The sequence below is a fragment of the Apus apus genome, chromosome 1 (assembly GCF_020740795.1).
Source record: "Apus apus isolate bApuApu2 chromosome 1, bApuApu2.pri.cur, whole genome shotgun sequence".
Classification (NCBI taxonomy): Eukaryota; Metazoa; Chordata; class Aves; order Apodiformes; family Apodidae; genus Apus; species Apus apus.
In genome coordinates, this window is record NC_067282.1 from 136878007 (window position 1) to 136897062 (window position 19056).

At 37.6% G+C, this 19056-nt stretch overlaps 1 protein-coding gene across 3 annotated transcripts in view; it reads right to left on the bottom strand.

Moving 5' to 3' along the window:
• Positions 1 to 1139: 1139 nt before the first annotated feature.
• BCAT1 (branched chain amino acid transaminase 1) overlaps positions 1140 to 19056 on the bottom strand; it is a 64611-nt gene continuing 46694 nt past the window's right edge. For 2 of the 3 annotated variants that reach the window (XM_051639852.1, XM_051639845.1), the window contains 4 exons: positions 16691 to 16776; positions 14729 to 14869; positions 12883 to 12957; positions 1140 to 8407 (listed from right to left, as the gene is read on the bottom strand). In XM_051639852.1, the coding sequence (XP_051495812.1) occupies positions 8366 to 8407; positions 12883 to 12957; positions 14729 to 14869; positions 16691 to 16776 (344 nt within the window). In that variant the 3' untranslated portion in view covers positions 1140 to 8365. The remainder of the gene's footprint in view (positions 8408 to 12882; positions 12958 to 14728; positions 14870 to 16690; positions 16777 to 19056) is intronic. The other variant, XM_051639861.1, reaches the window with a different exon arrangement.

Below are 19056 nucleotides of genomic sequence, written 5' to 3' on the forward strand. Positions count from 1 at the left end.
CCAAGAACACAGTGCTGGTGGCAGTACTGCTTTAGTAAACAGAACTATTGGCAGCTACTGAGATGTTTCAAAAGAGAGGGAAAAAATTAGTCTTTTAAGTTTTGCTAAAAGGCACAGGTCTGTTTGTCCCTGAAGCCCACTCAGCACCTTTTAGGATGAGTTTTCAAATTATTACTACTTGGGCCAAGAAAGTTTTGAAAGCTGCCTTACTGAAGCTCAGGTTAGAGTTACAGTTAAGAAAGGCTCCCCTAGAATGAAAGTGGAGAGACCAAATACAGGAATAAAGTCTGATTCTGACATGTTGGGCTCATTCTCTTAGCAGTAATTAACAACTCCTAGTACTTACCTGTCTACAGCTTCTTTAAAGCATCCTGTATCCATGCCAGCTTTCTCTGAAGACACTGAGAACTACACCTGACAGAAAATCTACCCTGGTGTGTACTTCACCACAGCATGGATCGGCATCACCTTTAATCACAGTATACTCTGCACTGAAAAGGGGGAACACGTCAAATATTTTGGAAAATATAGCTAATACATGTGGCAAATGTCAAGATTTTAATGACACTCACTTTTTGGTGCTTACCATCTTCAAAGGGCTTCCCATTGGTTGACTTAGGAGAAGTGACTATTCAAAGCTGCTCAAAGTATAAAGTTGTTTTCTGGCTTTCCTCTCTCCCTTGAGTTCACCACCTTGAAAGCCTTAGAATGGTGGCTGGATTCAATCACTGATACATAATCCTGGCATGTTAAAAGCTATTTTATTCCAACATAGTTATCAGGTAGGTAGTGTTGCTGCTGGATTTGTCCAGCATTTAACTGTAAGTGAAACAACTGTCTCAGCCTCCAGGCTTGGCAGGGTAAATGCATGTCTGCCATTATTAAGGCCTCATTCTTACCTTTGTCATATCCTTACTCTTCAGTGGAAGCCAGAAGAGAGAATAAGGGCTTTGCATTTTGATCATAGAGTTAGCTTATGTCTTACAACTTCCATCTTGCTCTGCTCTTCTTAAATGCCACACTTCATTCAGTAATTCTTTTCTCTTTTAACTCGGGCTTCAATAGCTCCCATCTATGGGATTATTATGCTAAGTTAGCTGTACTCAACAATGATGATTTCATAACATGCCACAAGCAGGTGCCCATTAAATTCCTTTATTGGAGACAGAAACATTGCAGAATTACAGATTTGATGAGGAAAACTGCAAATAGTATAGACTGTTTCTACTGCCAGCAAAATAACAGTTATTACAGGATTTATAGACATACAAATATAAAGTGTTCCTTTCATACCAGATGGTCTGCACATAACAATGCCATTAGGAGTGCTTAATTGTGCTTCTACAAAACCTTTAGAGAAGAATGAGGTAGAGTTTCCTTTAGTTTATCCAGCACTTTTTCACACATCTATCCTTTACTGTTCAGATCCTTGTAAAATACATTGTTAACTTTAATACTGGAGAAAACAGAGACCCTTCAGAGGCGTTTACTTCTCCCTATGTAAGTTGCTAATTTCCCACTGTTTATATGCAACAATTCCAGTAACTAGTACTGCACCCTTCCAAATGCCTCGAAGGTCAGGTAGATTGGGGTATCCGTCTTTCCTAATTTACTGCTTTGACAGAAATTGTTTGCAAACAGCTTCTGATAAAACTCTTGTCTCCATCATGGCAAAGAACCTTTCCCATTCTGCCACTCTATACTATAGTGGCCAAGCTAGAGTCCAAAGCATGTCCCCAAGAGATGGAAGGAATAGATTAACTCTTTGTCGACATCATCAACTATGGGATAGAGTTAAAGATACATTTGTCTCCATCTTGCAGTTCTAGTCAACTATGAGGCCATTAGAAAATGAACATACATTATAGGAACAGAACAGACCACTGCCCTGTAGACAGCAGTTTCTCACTGTTAGATGATCTGGAGCTTTACCTGTTTGTTTTGATCTAATATTTTACTGTTTCAGTTAAGATACTGGGGCCAAGTTATGAAAACGTAGGCACAGATGTAAGTATTTAAGCAACTGATTAAGAGTGTTCTTAAATAGCAGTAGCAATCTACCATCCTGCTAGACATATTTGCTATGTCTAGGTAGTCTCTGTTTGAGACTGGTAATGATCTTCTGACCTCCTGCCTTGACTGACTTGCTGGGTAAATTTACTTGAATTCCTTAGTATGCCTGTTCTGGAGACAGAAGACTTTTCATTTTACTTTTTGCTCTGGCATTTGCTGCAAGCACTTAGTACTTACTTAAAATCTGAGAGCATGCTAGTAGGTGCAGTAAAGACAACCTGTTATTTCACCCAAAGAGGTCACAGTTCAAGTGGTGACCAAATCATAATGAAGAGGAGATTTAGGATACAGGAAGAAGGTGATAATATAAAGAATAAGAACGTTTGCTTTCTTCTTCTAACTTACTGAGACACGATAGTTTAAGATAACAGTTCAGTGATACTATATCAGAATTTTCAAATGAAAAGCAATTTTTTAAATACAAATCTGCAAAATTTAAAAGCTTCCATTTTTGTATCTTGACCACTTTGATCATAAAATGAAAAAACATCTGTTCCTGCAAGACAGTACCACCTGAGATAGCTTCTGAGCTCCTCCATCTCACACATAAATGACTGCTATAAGCTTGACAGAATCAAGTCCTATGAAGAGTTAACATTATTAAGAGAACCAGCTCTTAAAAACTCTCCCAACTCTTGCTTAGAAAAAAAAAGTACACTTATCTACTATTCCCTGCATGCTTCTTTGGTAAAAAACAAAAATGATCAGTGTTGAAAAGCCATTTGGAACACTGTAGTTATTTCCACAAAGCTGTCTTTTTCTACCTTAACTTTACCCAGAAGATATTCAAAAGACTTTAAAATTCTATATCAAGGTCTTGCATCATTCTTAAGATCTTCTATGAACACAAAATTTAAGATGCTTTTTTTAAAAGCATAGCATGATTATTCAGGATTGTAGTAAAAATCAGACACAATAAGCTAAGTTTTAATATAAGCAAACAGCATAAATCCATGTTCAGAGAAAGGGACAAAGATCTAGCTGTGCTGTTATTCCAAGTTAAACACCACTATTAGTAAATTTGGGTGTGGTTAACCTCGCTACTGTGGTCAATGAGATTTATTTCTATCTGAGCTACTAATTCCAAATCTGAGGCTTGACTATTCTAACTTAGTATTGCTCCACAACTGCTAAGCCCTAATGTACTTGACTGATCTAGCTCAAGATAACAGGTAAGTTAGTTTTGTTTATGGAGTTGGGGACATATTTGCTAACTGTGCTATAGATGGCACTCAGATTTTGCAGTCAGGGAAAATATCCTGGAATTTCCACTAATAACTGTCATGCTTAAAGCAAGCCTTGGATAGATGGATTGCTACGATAGCTTTTTTTCACCAATTCAATACCAGTACTGACTTGTGCTGTTATGACTTAAGTGATTTACACCCTATGAATTATTTTTTCCCAAACTTGAGGATAGTGACAAAATACAGCAAAATGCAGCAAAGACTACAGCTCAGAAAATTTGTAGTCATAATCAATAAAGAGGTCTTTCCCCTGGTATGTGAAAAAGTGTACCTGTAGAACAGTTTTCATCTAATGACTCTACATTGAGAGGTACAATGCTGTCTTGCAACATCACTTTTAAATAACATAGCACTGTTTGAGAGGTGGAGGTGAATTGTCTTGTCAAGATTTTTCTGTATGTTCCTTTATATTCTGAACTACATATTTTACTTGTTTATGGGTTCATAGAGCAAACCTTAAATATATTTCTCATTCATGTAACATTTTTCTCCTGAATAATCAAAATACTCCCACTCTAAAGCAATCCTTGATACACTAACCTTTATATGACATATTTCTCTGCCCCTTAAAAAGCTTTCTAGAAAGCTTATTTGATCTGTAGTAAAATAACTTTTTTATGCAAAATTTGGCTTAGAGTTAAAAGTGGTATAAATACTACTACTCTACACTTACACAGAGGTTAGATAACTTGTCCAGGGTCACAATGTGGTAGTCTGTTCAGGCATTGCATATGCAGGTGGTAAAGAGCAATTCTGAGTCCTGAAAACCTGCAAGATAAGATTAAACACTTCTCCCCCTAAACAGTCACTACTGCTAAAAACAAAAATAATGAAAATTTGATTAAATGGTCACTTTTAGATATGAGACTAAGGGGCATCATGATAGGAGGTTGAGGAAAAGGGGCTGCGAGTCTGTGCGGAGAGGACAGGAAGGAATAGTCCACCTCAGGGCACACTCAGCCATCATTTACACCTGCCCACATCTCAGTGTCCAAGCCTGCCACTAGAACATTAAAACCTACCATCAGTAGGGTGAATCCCAAGCAGAGAGAGACAATGTGCCATAGTCTGGCAGGCTGTGCTATCATCTCTGTATTCTATTTCATAGCAAGGCACTATCAACAGACAGTTCACACTAAGAAATCTGTTGAGACTACGCAGATTGTTTTGGAGAGGCTATTGTATTTGAGAGGGTTCCTCCTCTCCTTAGGTGGCTATGATATCAGTCCCAGATGTTTTTCTGTCTGCCTCCTTGGAAGACCAAGTGTGACTCTTTCAAATACCACATTTTTCCAAATTACCATTCTTCACACCTGAGGAAAAATAAGTATAAAATAAGTGTACAGGAGAGGATCAATGATATCTCTGTTGAATTAGTTAAACCCTAACAAATAATTTATCTAGAAAGAGGAGTGGAGGACAAGTGGGGTTTTTTTGGCTTGAGATAGTTGATAAGGTGTAAACAATGGCTGGGCAGAGAAAACTCTCACTATCTTACCTGGCTTCCCTTCTATATCCCAGAAAACTCATGCTTGCTTTGGACTGCTACAAACTGAGCAGATTATCTAACTTAAGCAGGCACCAGAATATGTCCCTGTAAATTCACAGCAAAGTTGCCCTCAGCACAGGTAAGAATCTAGTTGAGTAATGCCATAAATCTTGGCATCAGAACAGCTTTATATGAAATGCCAGATTGATGAAATTTCTCTCATTTGAAAGACTTCTTTCCTATGCATGAATAATGCTCACCAAACTGAAAATTCAGGACATGCTCAATACTGAAAATAATAATCAAAAGAATGAAGGGGAGAAGAAAGAACATACAGAAATTAGATTTCATTATTATAATTTTAAAGTACCATTATTTGTAAAACATAAGCATGTGAAAGGCTGAGTCTCATTTGATCAACCCAATTAAACATTAAATAATTGCAGCCAATTATGCAAGTATCACACAACAATATTAAATTGTTTATCTTTTTTGAACAGTCTCAAATTCTCCTAATGCTAGACTATCTTATGTCTTCAATGATCAATTAGCAGAACTATAACTAAGTGATGAAGAATAGATAATTGCCTAGTTATGATGTACCAAACTCTTTATATGTAAATCTGTTGCAATTAAACAAATAGGGCACATGGAGAAAAGATCTGCAGATGTTCTTTTACAATCCATTATTAGCTCAGGGAATACCACAGTTCCTTCCTAAATTTTACAGGAAAAAATAGGAAGAATGTAATACCAAATACTATTATTTACATGTATTATTTCTTTGCTTTGGTTAACAGGATAAAAAAACAGTAGCAGAACACAGGGTAGGACAACATGCATCATCAGAAGAATTTTCTGTATTATATTGACCCATCAGCTCCCTTATTAGAGATTTTAAAGTGTAAAATCTAGAACTTATTCACCTGGATACAATTTGGAAACAAGCACAACTTCGAGTTGACGTAGCCAGACTAAAGTAATTAACCAAGATATTAAAGACAACAGTTAACATATGCACACTACATTTTCATTCTTCTCTGCTAGAAAAGTCTAAGCATTCCTGTGAGCGATTCCAGTTTCAACTCTCACAATGAACTCTCCATGAGTTCAAAACGTGCAGTAAAAAGAAAGGTGTCTTTCTGGTCAGTGTAGTGCAAACCCCAATAAATGAAAACACCTTGTTTCCTCTCATTAAATTACTTGCATCCAATTTAAGAACAGTTTTACACAGCTTTAATGTTGACACTGCTGTAAAACAATTTTTTTAGCTAGTGCTTATTTGTTCTGACTAGTGAATAGATTACTGCTGGTATACTGAGGCCTTCATGGGGATTTTTGATATATGACACCTGTCAACTCTGTCAACATCCTGAGATGTTAAAGTATAATACAACCACTTTGCCATGCATCTGAAATTTGATATTTCCATTTTTCCTTCTGCTGCTAAATCCAAGATCAACATAAGGAGACAGGATAGATGGTTCAGTAACAGGAAAATGCATGTGGTTGCTTGTTACAAAATCTTCAGAGAGCTCCATGCCATACTCTAGTTAAAGGCACTCTTCATTTATGATACTTATCTTATTGGATAAAACGCTCTACCCCATGTTGCATCTTGAAATATTGCCCATGTTCATTTTTCCACCCACCTAATTAAATAAAAAAGAAAGACTACCAGCAGCTTATAATACATAGCAAGATACTAAATGAAGACCAGCACACAATACATACAGATTCAAATAATCAGGAAAGGAGACACATAATACTATTGCTACTGTAAGTGAAACAACATTTTGTGCTTGCACAGTAGTACTCTAAAGAGAAAACTATCCAACAAATTTTAACAATGGTTACATTGTTAGAGAGAACCTTCAACTGTTCTTCGTTAAAAGATCAGATTGGACTACAGTGAAAGACAGTAAAAGACAGGATTTGAGGGAGCAAAGGAAAGTGATGGTTGTCTTTAAAATCTGACCAAAAACGATCAGGGAAAGCCATAAGGCTACTTCTTAGCAGTTGCATAAGGCATGCACAGTCTAACAGAAATTATAGTTTGCCTTTTTAAAATACGTTAATGAATGCCAGTAATTGCAATGGGCCTATAAAGCATGGCAGAGATACTTCTGAGTCTTAAAAAAAAAAAAATAAAGTGCTAAATATTTCCCTTAATACTGGTGCAGCTATGGCAATAAATGTTTCACTTTTACTTCTTATAGGACTCCATCAGTGTTAGTTAAGTTCCACCAGTTTTACACTGAAGTAGCACTTTGGAACATTGATATAGAATATGGTGATTATTTTTGGCAAGAGGTATCTTAAAGCTGTTCGACAAAGCTGTGTGCAAAAAGAGAAAGATAATAAACATTACAGTATAATTGTTAGTGAACATTTGCACAAGTTATTTCCCTAACTGCAGGCTACATGCTCTATATTGCTTCTCAATAGTACCAAGACTGCATGTGAGAGAGTAGCATTACATGAAGTATCAGAACAAAACCAGAGTTTGAATTAAACATTTTTCCTTCTTGTGTTAGGTATTTTCTGTTGACAACATCAGTTGTTCCTTAATAGGAAGGCCCTATTAAGGCAGGTGTCAATGGAGGCTGGATACATTTCACGGCGAGTGGTGAAGGGAACAAGAAAAATGTTTTGCTGATCTAAATTAAGTGACTTGATGTTGAAAGAAATTCCTCAAAACAAAGGTTGGGTTTCTTTGAAGAGTGGTTCAATTTTCACCACCATAGTTGTCTAATCTTATTTTCCAGACAATGACTCAGAAGGCTACACTGTGTCTGCAATGCCCAGCTCTGAGCTAGGCCAGACAAAGGGTGTTTTTTGTCGCAGCAGGGCCTGGCCCAGCCCTGTATATCATGTGTGGAAGGATGATTTAATTATTAGAGAGGTATGTATTGCCCAAGCAGCCACTGCATATCCCCCATGGAGGGAAAGGCAATAGGCAAACAGAAAGCATATTGCAGGCTAGATCTACTCAAAAAGAATTTTGGCCTAAAGGACAGAGCTGTTATTTGACAGAGTAAGCATGAGGAGATCTAACAGACTATGCAAACGTGGGAATCTCCCATACAAACAAAGTATGAAAGGAAAGAACATATGGCTAAACTTGTTTCCCAAACACAGAGCAAAAGGCAGAATAATGTCAACAGAACCCTGTGGCAAACTAACAGGCACCGTCTTTGTGTTATTTGACACATGCTCTGCTGGTGATGGCAGTTAAAACAAACCGAACAAACTGAAGAGCAGTTGAAGAGCATTTTACAAGTTTTCAGACTGTACATAAGACACAAGGAGGCACTAAGAAACCCATTAGGAAAGTTCTATTGCTAACATTTAGCACCTCTACCAAGGAAATGGGCTTCTACTAACAGGATTACAGTAGAAATCAAAATGATTGTGTTCACATTTGCCAGATTGTGGAAATAATCATCCTGGAGAGCAAAATTGATACAGAAACTACGCTACGCACAGGCAGCTACAGAAGTTGTCATTATTCGTGGCTTTTCTGTCTGGAGAATCTGACTCAACTCTTCTACTTTCATGACACCAGCACTGCCCAATCGCTGTCTTCTCTTCCATACTGAAATGAAAAAAAATAGCGTTTAAGAACAAAGGTTAAGAGTAACAGTGTACAATGACGATAACTTCTTAGGTCTATCCTCAGAAAGATTCATATCCACCACTCTGATACTAGTTTATATTATTTCTTATGCCTTTCCTTCTGTCTTCGATTTAAGCAAAGCCTCAAGGCAGCTTGAAGTTTTATCCATCTTCCAGTAAGTAGCCTAGGAAGGCACGATAATTATATTCACTAGAGATGATATAAATAGTCCTGCTTCTCTAAAGCTTTCCATACAGCTGAATACAGTTATAACCTGAGATCAGTTCACTAATTCATTCATAAGTATGCTCCTTCTCAAGCTCTGGAAGTGTTCAAGACAAGGCTGGATGGGGCCCTGAGCAACCTGATCTAGTGGGAGGTGTCCCTACCTATGCAGGGGGGTTGGAACTAGATGATCTTTAAGGTCCTTTCCAATTGAAATCTTTCTATGACTCTATGTTATACCACAATTAAGATGTTTTCAGTCTGGAAATAAAAGTAGATTTAGCAGATTTCCTTTTCTGATTCTGTCAAAGTCCTTGTGACCTCCAGCTAGACAATCCTATCCCTCTTTCTCCCCCTGGAGCTCTTGCTTTGTAAAAATGAACACATTCATTCTCCTTCCCTGGTTGCTCTCTACTGGCCTACCCATTTAGAATATGCAACTTTGAGAAAGACAGGGTTTTAGACCTCCTGTCTATTCACTGCTGTCTCGACTGCAGTGTTTAAAAGTATTCTACATCATGTTGTGTAAACATCATATATTACCTTCTTTCCATCCATTCCAAGTTTCATCCAAATTACACTTTAAATAGTATAGGAAAGGTTTGTTTATTCTCAAAGCATAGAATGCAAAACCACATCTGAGTGGTATTTCACTGAGTGTATTCCCAGGGAAAAGAATCTCATCTCTAACTCAAGCTGGTAAAGAACACCGTGTACTATGACTAATTAATTCATAAGCACACCATTACTCTACACAATGTAAATGATTTAATCTGAAATCTTTATCAAGCTTTAGTAATTATGAGTTCCAACTCAGTGATAGGAAAGAAAATGTGTATTGCAGTGCTACTGCTGTCTCTCTCCATTAGCATGAGAAATGGAATCAGTTCTGCCCATGAGTTTCTAATTTGTCACTCTAGCTCTAGTTCCACTGAACAGCTGTTCAAATCCAAAGAAATCCTGTTGAACACAGAAGACTTGCAAAAGAACAATGAGCAGCATGAAAACAGACTTGGAAACACAATAATAACGATAATCAGAAAATGTTAAACAAGCATGTGTTGTACACAAGGGAACTGGCATAATGATATTACATATGGAGCTCTGCACCTCTTGGTCACAGGTTCAAATGCAGGACAGTGTTGGTACTGAGAACTTACACTCTTTTACAAATGTTCGTTGTCCAATGTGAAATGGATACATTGCTCTAGTTAGAGCAACAGCACAGCACAGAGACCAAAGCTGTGTTTGTCTGTAATTTTCATTACATTTGGTTCTTTAGAGCTTGAACATTCTTTGGAGCAACAGCCTCAGACTGTTAAAATGATATGACAATAGCCCAATGACACTGCAAAGAGGTTGTTTTTTGTTTTGGTTTGGGTTTTTTTCCATCCTAGCAGAATACATAAAGAATTTTTGTGAAAGACCCTGAAAACTCCCTGGACAGTTTAAGAATATTATATACTCCATTTTCTATATTGCAGCATTGTTTTCCATATGATGACCTGGAGTCCATTTGGATATGAATCCATCTCTCCACAGACAGGAAAGTACAGAACACAATCAGCAACCACTGACTGACTCTTTAAGGGGAAGCAGCCATTTTTCTCTTTAAAATCATGTTTTTAACTATGAAGTGTTCTAACTTTTTTGGCTTTTTTTTAAAAAAGGAAGAAAACCCAGAAGTAAGCATATGCATAATCGTCTAGCACTTTTCAGAAGAGATGGATTTACTCTTGGCATGTAACTAACAAACACTTGCCATGTACATAGCTGCAAGGCAAAAGGTTTATATGAGTAGTCTGAAAGTTAAAAGGTCCAAGATAGATAATGGTTAGAAGCAATCCATACATTTCCAGCCTCTGCTTGAATGTTGGTCGGGGAGGGTTTGGGGGTATGGAAGAACTAGGATGATAGAGGAGGGCATGGGAAGAAGCCTCAAGGAACAGGCTGGACAAATTTTTCTTAAGAATTCACTCATTATCTATTATCCAAGAGAGAAAGACACATATTCCACTGCTGTCTTCTGAAACAGAACTCTGGATTTTGCAAGCCCTTCTTCTAGAGACGGTTCTTGCTTGTTTCACAGCACAAACTTCTAAGCAGTACCTATTGCCATGTGCAGCACTCAACAAAGAGCTACAAATGGCCTCAGCTCTTTCTGATGCTGAGCTGTTCCATGACTGCAATTACAAGCAAGCGGTAGAGACTCAACTGACCACAAATTGCTGAAGGCCCTGACATACACTGCATCACCTAGACACCAAAAGGTAACAGGAGTTACACAAGTGCCTTCAGACATTAATGGCAGATACTTTAAATACTAACATGATGGCTTTAATACAGAGTGTTATGGAAAGAGTGATGATCAGTATGCATCACAATGTATCAATAAAATCAGCTTACAGTCTGTCCCTAAAATAGATCTGGATATACAAGAACAAGAAAAATAAAGTGATAGACACCAGAAGTTATTTTAGCTAGATGTATATCAGGCATTTGGGATGAGAAAGATGAAATAGAACTGTGGTATGTAGTGGGAATCTGGAGAAAGGCTACTGTGTATTGTCATACAGTAAGATGATAAAAATGTAACTGACATGGACAAATGAAATCCTAAGCCTCTTTTTCCCCTAAAATCTAGAACTAGAAGAGCCTTTGCTTCTTCCTATCAGTCCTACTGTTTGAAGACCCAGATCTCAAGCCATTACACAGCTGAAACAATAAAAACATCATAGGTGAGAGTGTCTCTTTCCGCCTCCTGAAAGTTGGCTCAGCCACCAACAAAAAGGTACCACAATATCAGGAATTTCCTCCCTGAGTTACAGCCAGAAATGTCCAAGACTACTCTAAAGAACAAGAGATGCTGATCCCATGCTACTCTCCTAGTGAATAACAGTCAAGTGGTTTTGCTGCATTATTTGAGCTATAAGTCTTGGGCAGGTGCTGGGGAAAGAAAAAAAAAATAGTTATGCTGGAGACCAGCAGCTGTGAAAAGTGAAAATATGTAGAGCAGAAAGAATACAGAAGAACCATGAGACGCCCTGACTTCCCCTGGTGACTGCTTCACCCTACTGCAATTGAACAATTAAAAAACCCACAACCAGTAACAATAGATTTAAACCTGGACTGCACCATGGCACTAAATACTGAATAAATAACACTACATGAGTGAACCTGCTTATCACAGCATTTCAGGGGGGTCAACATATGACAGCAAAATGTAATTCATAAGCATTTTTGTTTAGGGTCTCATCAGAAGAGCCCTGTGTCAGATTATTTCTACACACTAGTAAAGGATCTGTAAAATAAAAAGAAAAATAATTTTGAAGACTTTTAGAGAAAAAATTCTGATTATTTTCTGGTATTCAGAGATTTGCAATGTGGTGCAGTACATCTCACAAGCTTTCAAGATGATTCTTAGTTCAGGGCTTACAGGCAGGAAGATAAAAATTTTGGTAGCAAATCTAAGAACCTATTGAGCCAAAAGCTGAAAGTGTAGAACAGAAACCATCAGAGTTGATTTGAAGAAATCATTACAATACTGCCAAGCAATTGCTGTCAGATGTTAAATTAAGTGACTTCTAATTTGCCAAGACTTACTCTTATTCCCAAATCGTCTTCACCATAAACTAAGTAAAAGAAAACAGGCAACTAAAATAAGAAGGGTCATCACATTCTGCTCATTGACTTTAGCTAAAACACTGTTGACTCCTTTGCCCAGATATCAAGGTCAAGCACAGATTCCAAAAAGACTTTGGTATTTAGCCAATCACAGAGGATCTCTTTGAACAAGTAGTGACCATATGATTGGAAAGATGCTGAGAAACAAATTGTGATCAGTGGAGGCATTCAGTGAGAGCTTACTACTTCACCCATCTCTTTATTGATTAGCCTCTATTAATCTGTAATTTGGATTATTAAGATGTTTAATCTATTTTTTCCTTTAAGAAGGAACTTATGACAACAGTACTGGATATCACTGATAGCAGTAAAATCTTACAACTCTCTTCCAGCTTCCAAGATGAACAGGGAAAAAGATAACACTCTACATCTGTATCATGTTTTCTCAAGGAAAAAAAAATTGGTAGAATAACCACACCAAACAAAAGAGCCTATATTGTTATTTAATGGTGCCTATAACATCACCATTAAAACACTATTTTCAGGTGTTTTCAAATTTTCACCTTTTACTATTTTATCTGCTTAAAGAAGAGGAAGCACCTCACCTGGATATCACTCAGCTTATTCAGGAAACGGGTTGTTAACTGAGGTCCATTCTCCATAGTTGGAATGTGCAAATGCTGATGTTGAATAAAGAAGAGAGAAGAGGGGGTGAAAAGAGAGAGAGAATAACATATAATAGAAGCTTTACACCTTAGGGTCACCAAGAATTTTAATAAATATTTATCAAGCTTTTCAGCCCTCCTTACAATTAGGCAAAAATTGTTGTAAGGTAATTATAGGAGGGCATGCTGAGCCAGTGAAACATTAAATTATTTTAATCTAAACCTTCTAAAATACCTGTTCAAACCAGAGGGTATATAATACAGGCAGGAGTAGAAACACTATGTACAATATTTAATTTCAAAGTACATAACGTAGAAATACAATAGGTACATTTATAGCACTTATTAACACTCAGCACCTTGATGTCTCCTGTATTATCTTAGCATCATATAAGATAATATATAAATATTATATAAGAAATATAATTTTATATTGGCTGCCCTGGCAGCAAGGAAAGCAAACTGCTTGCTGGGGTGCAATCACAGCATAACCAGCCAGTCAAAAGAGGTGATTCTCCCACTGTATTCAGCATTGGTGCAACCTCACATCAAGCAATGTGTGCAGTTCTGGGCCCTACAATTTAAGAAGGATGTGAAGGTCCTTGAGTGTGTCATGAAGAGGGCAACAAACCTGGTGAAAGGGATGGAAGGTATGTCTTATGAGGAGTGGCTAAGGGCTTCAGGCTTGTCTAGTTTGGAGAAAAGGAGACTGAGGAACAACCTCATTGCTCTCAACATCTTCCTGAGGAGGGCATACTGAGAGATCGAGCATCCTGCTACATTGAGGGAGGAGCTGATCTCTTCTTGATATCCAGTGACAGGACACATGGGGATGGTTCAAAGCTGCATCAGGGGAGGTTTAGACTAGACATTAGGAAATATTTATTTACTGAGAGGGTGGCTGAACACTGGAGCAAGCTTCCTAGAGAGGTGGTCAATGCCCCAAGCCTGTCAGTAGTTAAGAAGCATTCAGACAGTGCCCTTAACAACATGCTTTAACTTTGGTCATCCCTGAAGTGGTCAGGCAGTTGGACTAGATTGATCATTGTAGGTCACTTCCAATTGAAACAGTCTATTCTACTCTATTCATTCCATCTTATTAATTCAAGAAGTATCACCTAACAGGCTTTTGCTGTACTTGTCACATTTAATGGAAAAAAACATCTATATATACAGTTGCAATAAACCAGCCTTCTGAACTAACTTAGACCTAGCTAAACAGCATCAAGTCAGCTTAACAGGCTGAATGCCTGTGGAATTCGACCTCTACAGGAGAAATCTCCCACATGGTGTATAGTAGGTGGAAGTAGCTGTGCACCCTCCTGAAACTGCTTCCATCAGAGCTGGGTTCCCTGCAGTGAGGGGTGAGGAAGAAATTAACTTGAGAAACAAAATTTTGTCCCCTGCAAAAGTCCTTCCTCTCCTCACCTTTCCCAAGTGCCTTTGCTTTGGAAAATGTTCAATAGAAGGAATGCAGGATAAAGTATTTTTCTATCTTTTCAAATGGGCTGGGAACTGTTGGTTTTCATTTCAGTTTCTTCCTTTTCCCAGGAATGATATTTAAGAATTTTAACTACTCAAAAACCCCAGAAAATATGAGGGAAATGTTGTCTTCTGACAACTAGTAACTCACTTGGGAAAAAACATACTGACACTATTCATTTTTCCAGGGGCCTCTGGCAGCACTCTTTTTCTAACTCACTTGTTTTATGCTTCAGCTGCAATTAATTATGAAACCACTTTGAAGAAAGAAGAGGAAAAAAAAATTGAAGAGACACTATCTTACCTTGCCCTTATATAAAATTTTAGAGATAGGACATACAATACAAGCTGTTCCAGCACCAAACATCTCCTTTACTCTGTTCTCTTCCAAGGCAGCTGTCAGGTCACTCATGGTGATGTATCGCTCAGACACTTTAAATTCTCCCTTCAGAAGAAGAATCAACCATAAAAACTGTAAACACCTTTAAATATTGATTGTCTTTTTATTTTCCATGTTAAAACATCTCTATCAGAACTATTAGCCTTGTGGCAACAAGTGTTGACTGTGACCTTTCGATCTTTTCAAATCTCCCAGTATCACAGAAGATAAACTCTAATCAAACAATGACATTTAAGGAAGCCAGTGGTGTGCCAGATACAATGCTGACAATGAAGTGGAAGTTTCCTCAGAATATCAATATTGCATTAAGGAATAACACAGCAGAATTTGTCATGGGTTATGTGGCAAAAGATCTGACTACTCAAGACCTCTAGCATGCTAGAGCTTGTACAAAAATTACTCAATTATGTCAAGAGAGCTTTGCATCCCACTCTCGGACAACTCCTATGCAAAATACATTGATAATTCCACTTGCAATGTCAACTAGATGTGACACATTTCTTTAACCCCTGATGAAATTTTACACTGTAGCCTGTACACAGCTGTTACATAAAAAAAATGACTGTACTGCAGGTATAAGTATAGCAACTAACATTAGTAAGTCTTAATATAAGAGGAGTTTTACTTTCTATAAGTGAAGAATGCATAGCAACTGATTGAAGGGACATGTTTAAAGAACAAAGATAAAAATAGAACTTAGAAATTTTCATTTCATGGATTTATGTGGACTTTATTGTCTCAGAGCAAACGAAAGCTCAGTCATTAATTTTATATGCAAGATCTTGAACATGAAACAGAGATGCTTATGATAGCAGAGAACATTATTAGCTCTTAACAGGATAGTATTTGGAGAGAGACAGAGACACTGGGTAAGCAGAGTTTCAGACAGGGAATGGAGGTCAGGAAGAAAACAACCTTTCTGAGAGAAGACAACACCTAATTATTCAAGAGGACTGAGGTGAGAGTCTAGTATCTCACACACAAGGCCTATCAACTAGAAATATGTCTGTCTTGTAAAGAAGACAGGACTGAGAAGCACACATGCACATCTGCACTAGGGGAGTACCAGTACGACTAAAGGTGCATAAGAGCTCAGAACAGGTCAACAAATGGCACACATGCACCATGAAGGACACACCTAGCTCTCTTCACTGCAAATTAGATTTGAGTGATACAATTGTGAACTATATTTCAGAAAGCCTTTCAGATACAGGCAAAGGGAAGTAGAGTTAATATCAGGGGAACATATCACACATGCCTGTGCTACTTCTTTTACTCTTCCCTAAACATAAGCTGCACCAGAACCAGTGGACAGGATATGGGGTTTGATAAGCCTTTGACTGCATTCTTATATAGGCAGAGTTAACAGTTAGCAGCATTTCGAGATATGAGGTAATTCCAAGTGTCAAAATAAATACTTGGTGGCTACATGATAGAACTGGAATCTGGAAACAAAGAGACAACTGCAAAACTGTGGCTGGATTTTAGACTGCCTTGCTAGTTATTAGAAATAAGGGTGGAACCATGACAACTAAGGGAGCTGATGACTGCAGTATAGCTGAGGTCATGCACGATAATTGTTTCATTGCTTTAAGTTGCTAGTACCAGAGGATTTAATGAGAATTTCCATGTTAAATACTACACGGATCTACTTTAACAAGCTTGGTATTGTGCTATGTGACAGGTGGGGCTATTCTGATGATGTTGCTGGGAATCTATGAATTAGCATGCCCTTAGTTCCCATTTAGGTTGATGGATTTGACCAGATCAGCTGAACTTCAAGATACTGAGCACCAGAAATGCTTACTCGCATTGACGTAATAATGTGATAGTCAAAACGATTACTGCCAAGGTCAAAACACTCACCCAGTTGTGTGCCAGGTCCAAAATGCTTTGTCTTGTCACTCCTGGAAGGATGATGCCATCTAAAGGTGGTGTCGCCAGTTCATCTTCTGTCAGATACAGAAGAAACAGAAGCACAGGTTGAAAAACAAAGAAATAAAAATGTTTACTGATATTACACCAAACACAAAAATTAGAAAGAAGTCAAACAATAAAGTTGCCTATCCAGTATGATGTAACATTTATCAGAGTTCTCTAAGAACAGAAGGTACACAAATTCAACTTCAATAAGTTGTTGAGTGTTTCAAACCTTTTGAGTAGGCTTCAGTGAGGGGGAAGAAACACTTAATACATAACAAATATGTGGCTAGAGCCTAGTAGTAGGTTTTACTCGTCAGGGTATTATAGATTCACTCTATAACTTCTAGGAAGCACTGAATGGCTCAGTCTGCAAATTCAGAATAGTGAGGTACAAAGGAAAGCTAAATTCTAATAGTCCCAGGGCAGATCATGCCTTTCCCTGAACTACTTCACTTAATTTAGGATTATGGGATCCAGTATATCAAATTCTTAGCACTAATGTGAAACATCTTTCAGAAATTTGGAGGGTCATCTACTGAATAAGCAAAGCAGTAGAAATCTTGCCAAATGTATCTTGAGAGGAGACTTCCTTAATGATCTTTTGTCTTACTCTAGATATACCTTTTCTTCCTAATTTTCTCTTTACACAAGAAGAGCAAGCCTAATAAAATTCCAAAAGCACCAACAATTCAAAGTGTTCAACTAGTGTTGTTTGTTAATTGGTTTTTCTTGTTTGTTTTTTTTTGAAGAAAAAAAAAAAGAGTCAAATAAATTTTCATCTAACATAACTAATGAAGCAGTAGATAAATGGTAATCAGTACTTGGTAAACATTTAAATTACAACACAAAAGTAGGTATGTAGTCTATGGTCTTCCATCTAATCTTTTCAGCAAACTAGAGTTAATATTTTTCATTTTAAACCATCACTTTCATTTTTAATATCACATAGCATACTCAGTAGTTTCTATTATCAGAGAATACTGAGCATTTACTCTTTCAGACAGCCAGACTCTTTTAAGACAGCCTCAAATTTGCAATGAGAAGTGAAGACATCCACAGACCTTTCAGTAATACTCTTTTTTTTAACCCTTTTCTCTTTTCTTTCTTGATCTTATGAGGATTCTATTGTGCCCATTAAATCCACAAACTATTAAGGTTTTTTATTAATTTTTACCTAGGTCATATAAAAGAACAAGGTATTTATCTAATGTTTTTGTTATGCCCCCTTCTCCGTACCTGCAAAAGATCACAGAATTCAGGCCTGTTTGAACCAGTCTCAAAGGAGAAGATGTCTTAAAAATGTTTCTATAGGTCCTGTGAAAACTTGCAGCTGGGTAGAAAGCAAGAGAATTCTCTGCATAAACAGTGCTGCTAGCCTGTGCATACACAACTCCAGACTGACTACAGCATGGATGGACTTTCTCCTGCTTTGCTTTCTTTGGGAGCTGGGGTGGGATAGTGGAAATGGAGGATAAATTGATGGTATTGTTCATTTAATCTGCTACTCACTGTCCATTCTCTTAGGAAACATCTGTTACTTTTTAATGCAGCCATCCCTGGATTTATTAATTTGGACTACAAGATTTTTCTTCCTATGCTTCCATGTTCCTTTTATGAGGATCCATACATACTTAAGATACAAACCGCCATGACAACACGTGAAAAAAAGCTGCTCTAGAACAGGCTATATATTCTGCCCTAGTTTGACTAACCAATAGTGCCCTTTCTATCCCAGACTTTTAAGTACAGAGGTGGTCTCTTCTCATAGAGTCAGAAACAATAGCTTTCCCTTTTTTGGATTCTATCTAGCATCACTCCTAATCATGATGCCTGGTCCTAATTCTGGCACATTTGATAGCACCACATCAAAAGAAGAGTACTTAAAAGCTTTCAAGGAGCCAAAGGGCTCACCCAATTCTAAACACTGAAAACCTGATGCTTTGCATTTGTCACCCAGTCATATAAAAGTGCTCCCCTTTCATTATCAGAAAGTTTCAAATAATGTGGACTTAAATACCAAAGACTGTGACTATACACAAGATATTCTTCTCTGTTCTGTGATTTTGCCACAGATCTTACCCAGGACCTGTTCAAGCTCAACAACATATTAATTGATTTGAGCTAGTCTGACAAAGTGCCAAGCCTAACCAGCCACCAAATAGCACTGAGCAGACAGGACATGGGAACCTCAAAATTATTCAAACAGCCTGAATTACAGAATTTTGTCAAGTATACATATGATGCCTACCAGTCTGGGTCCACCCAAGGATCATCTGCTCCCCTGGTTTCCGGCAGAGATGATAATGCTG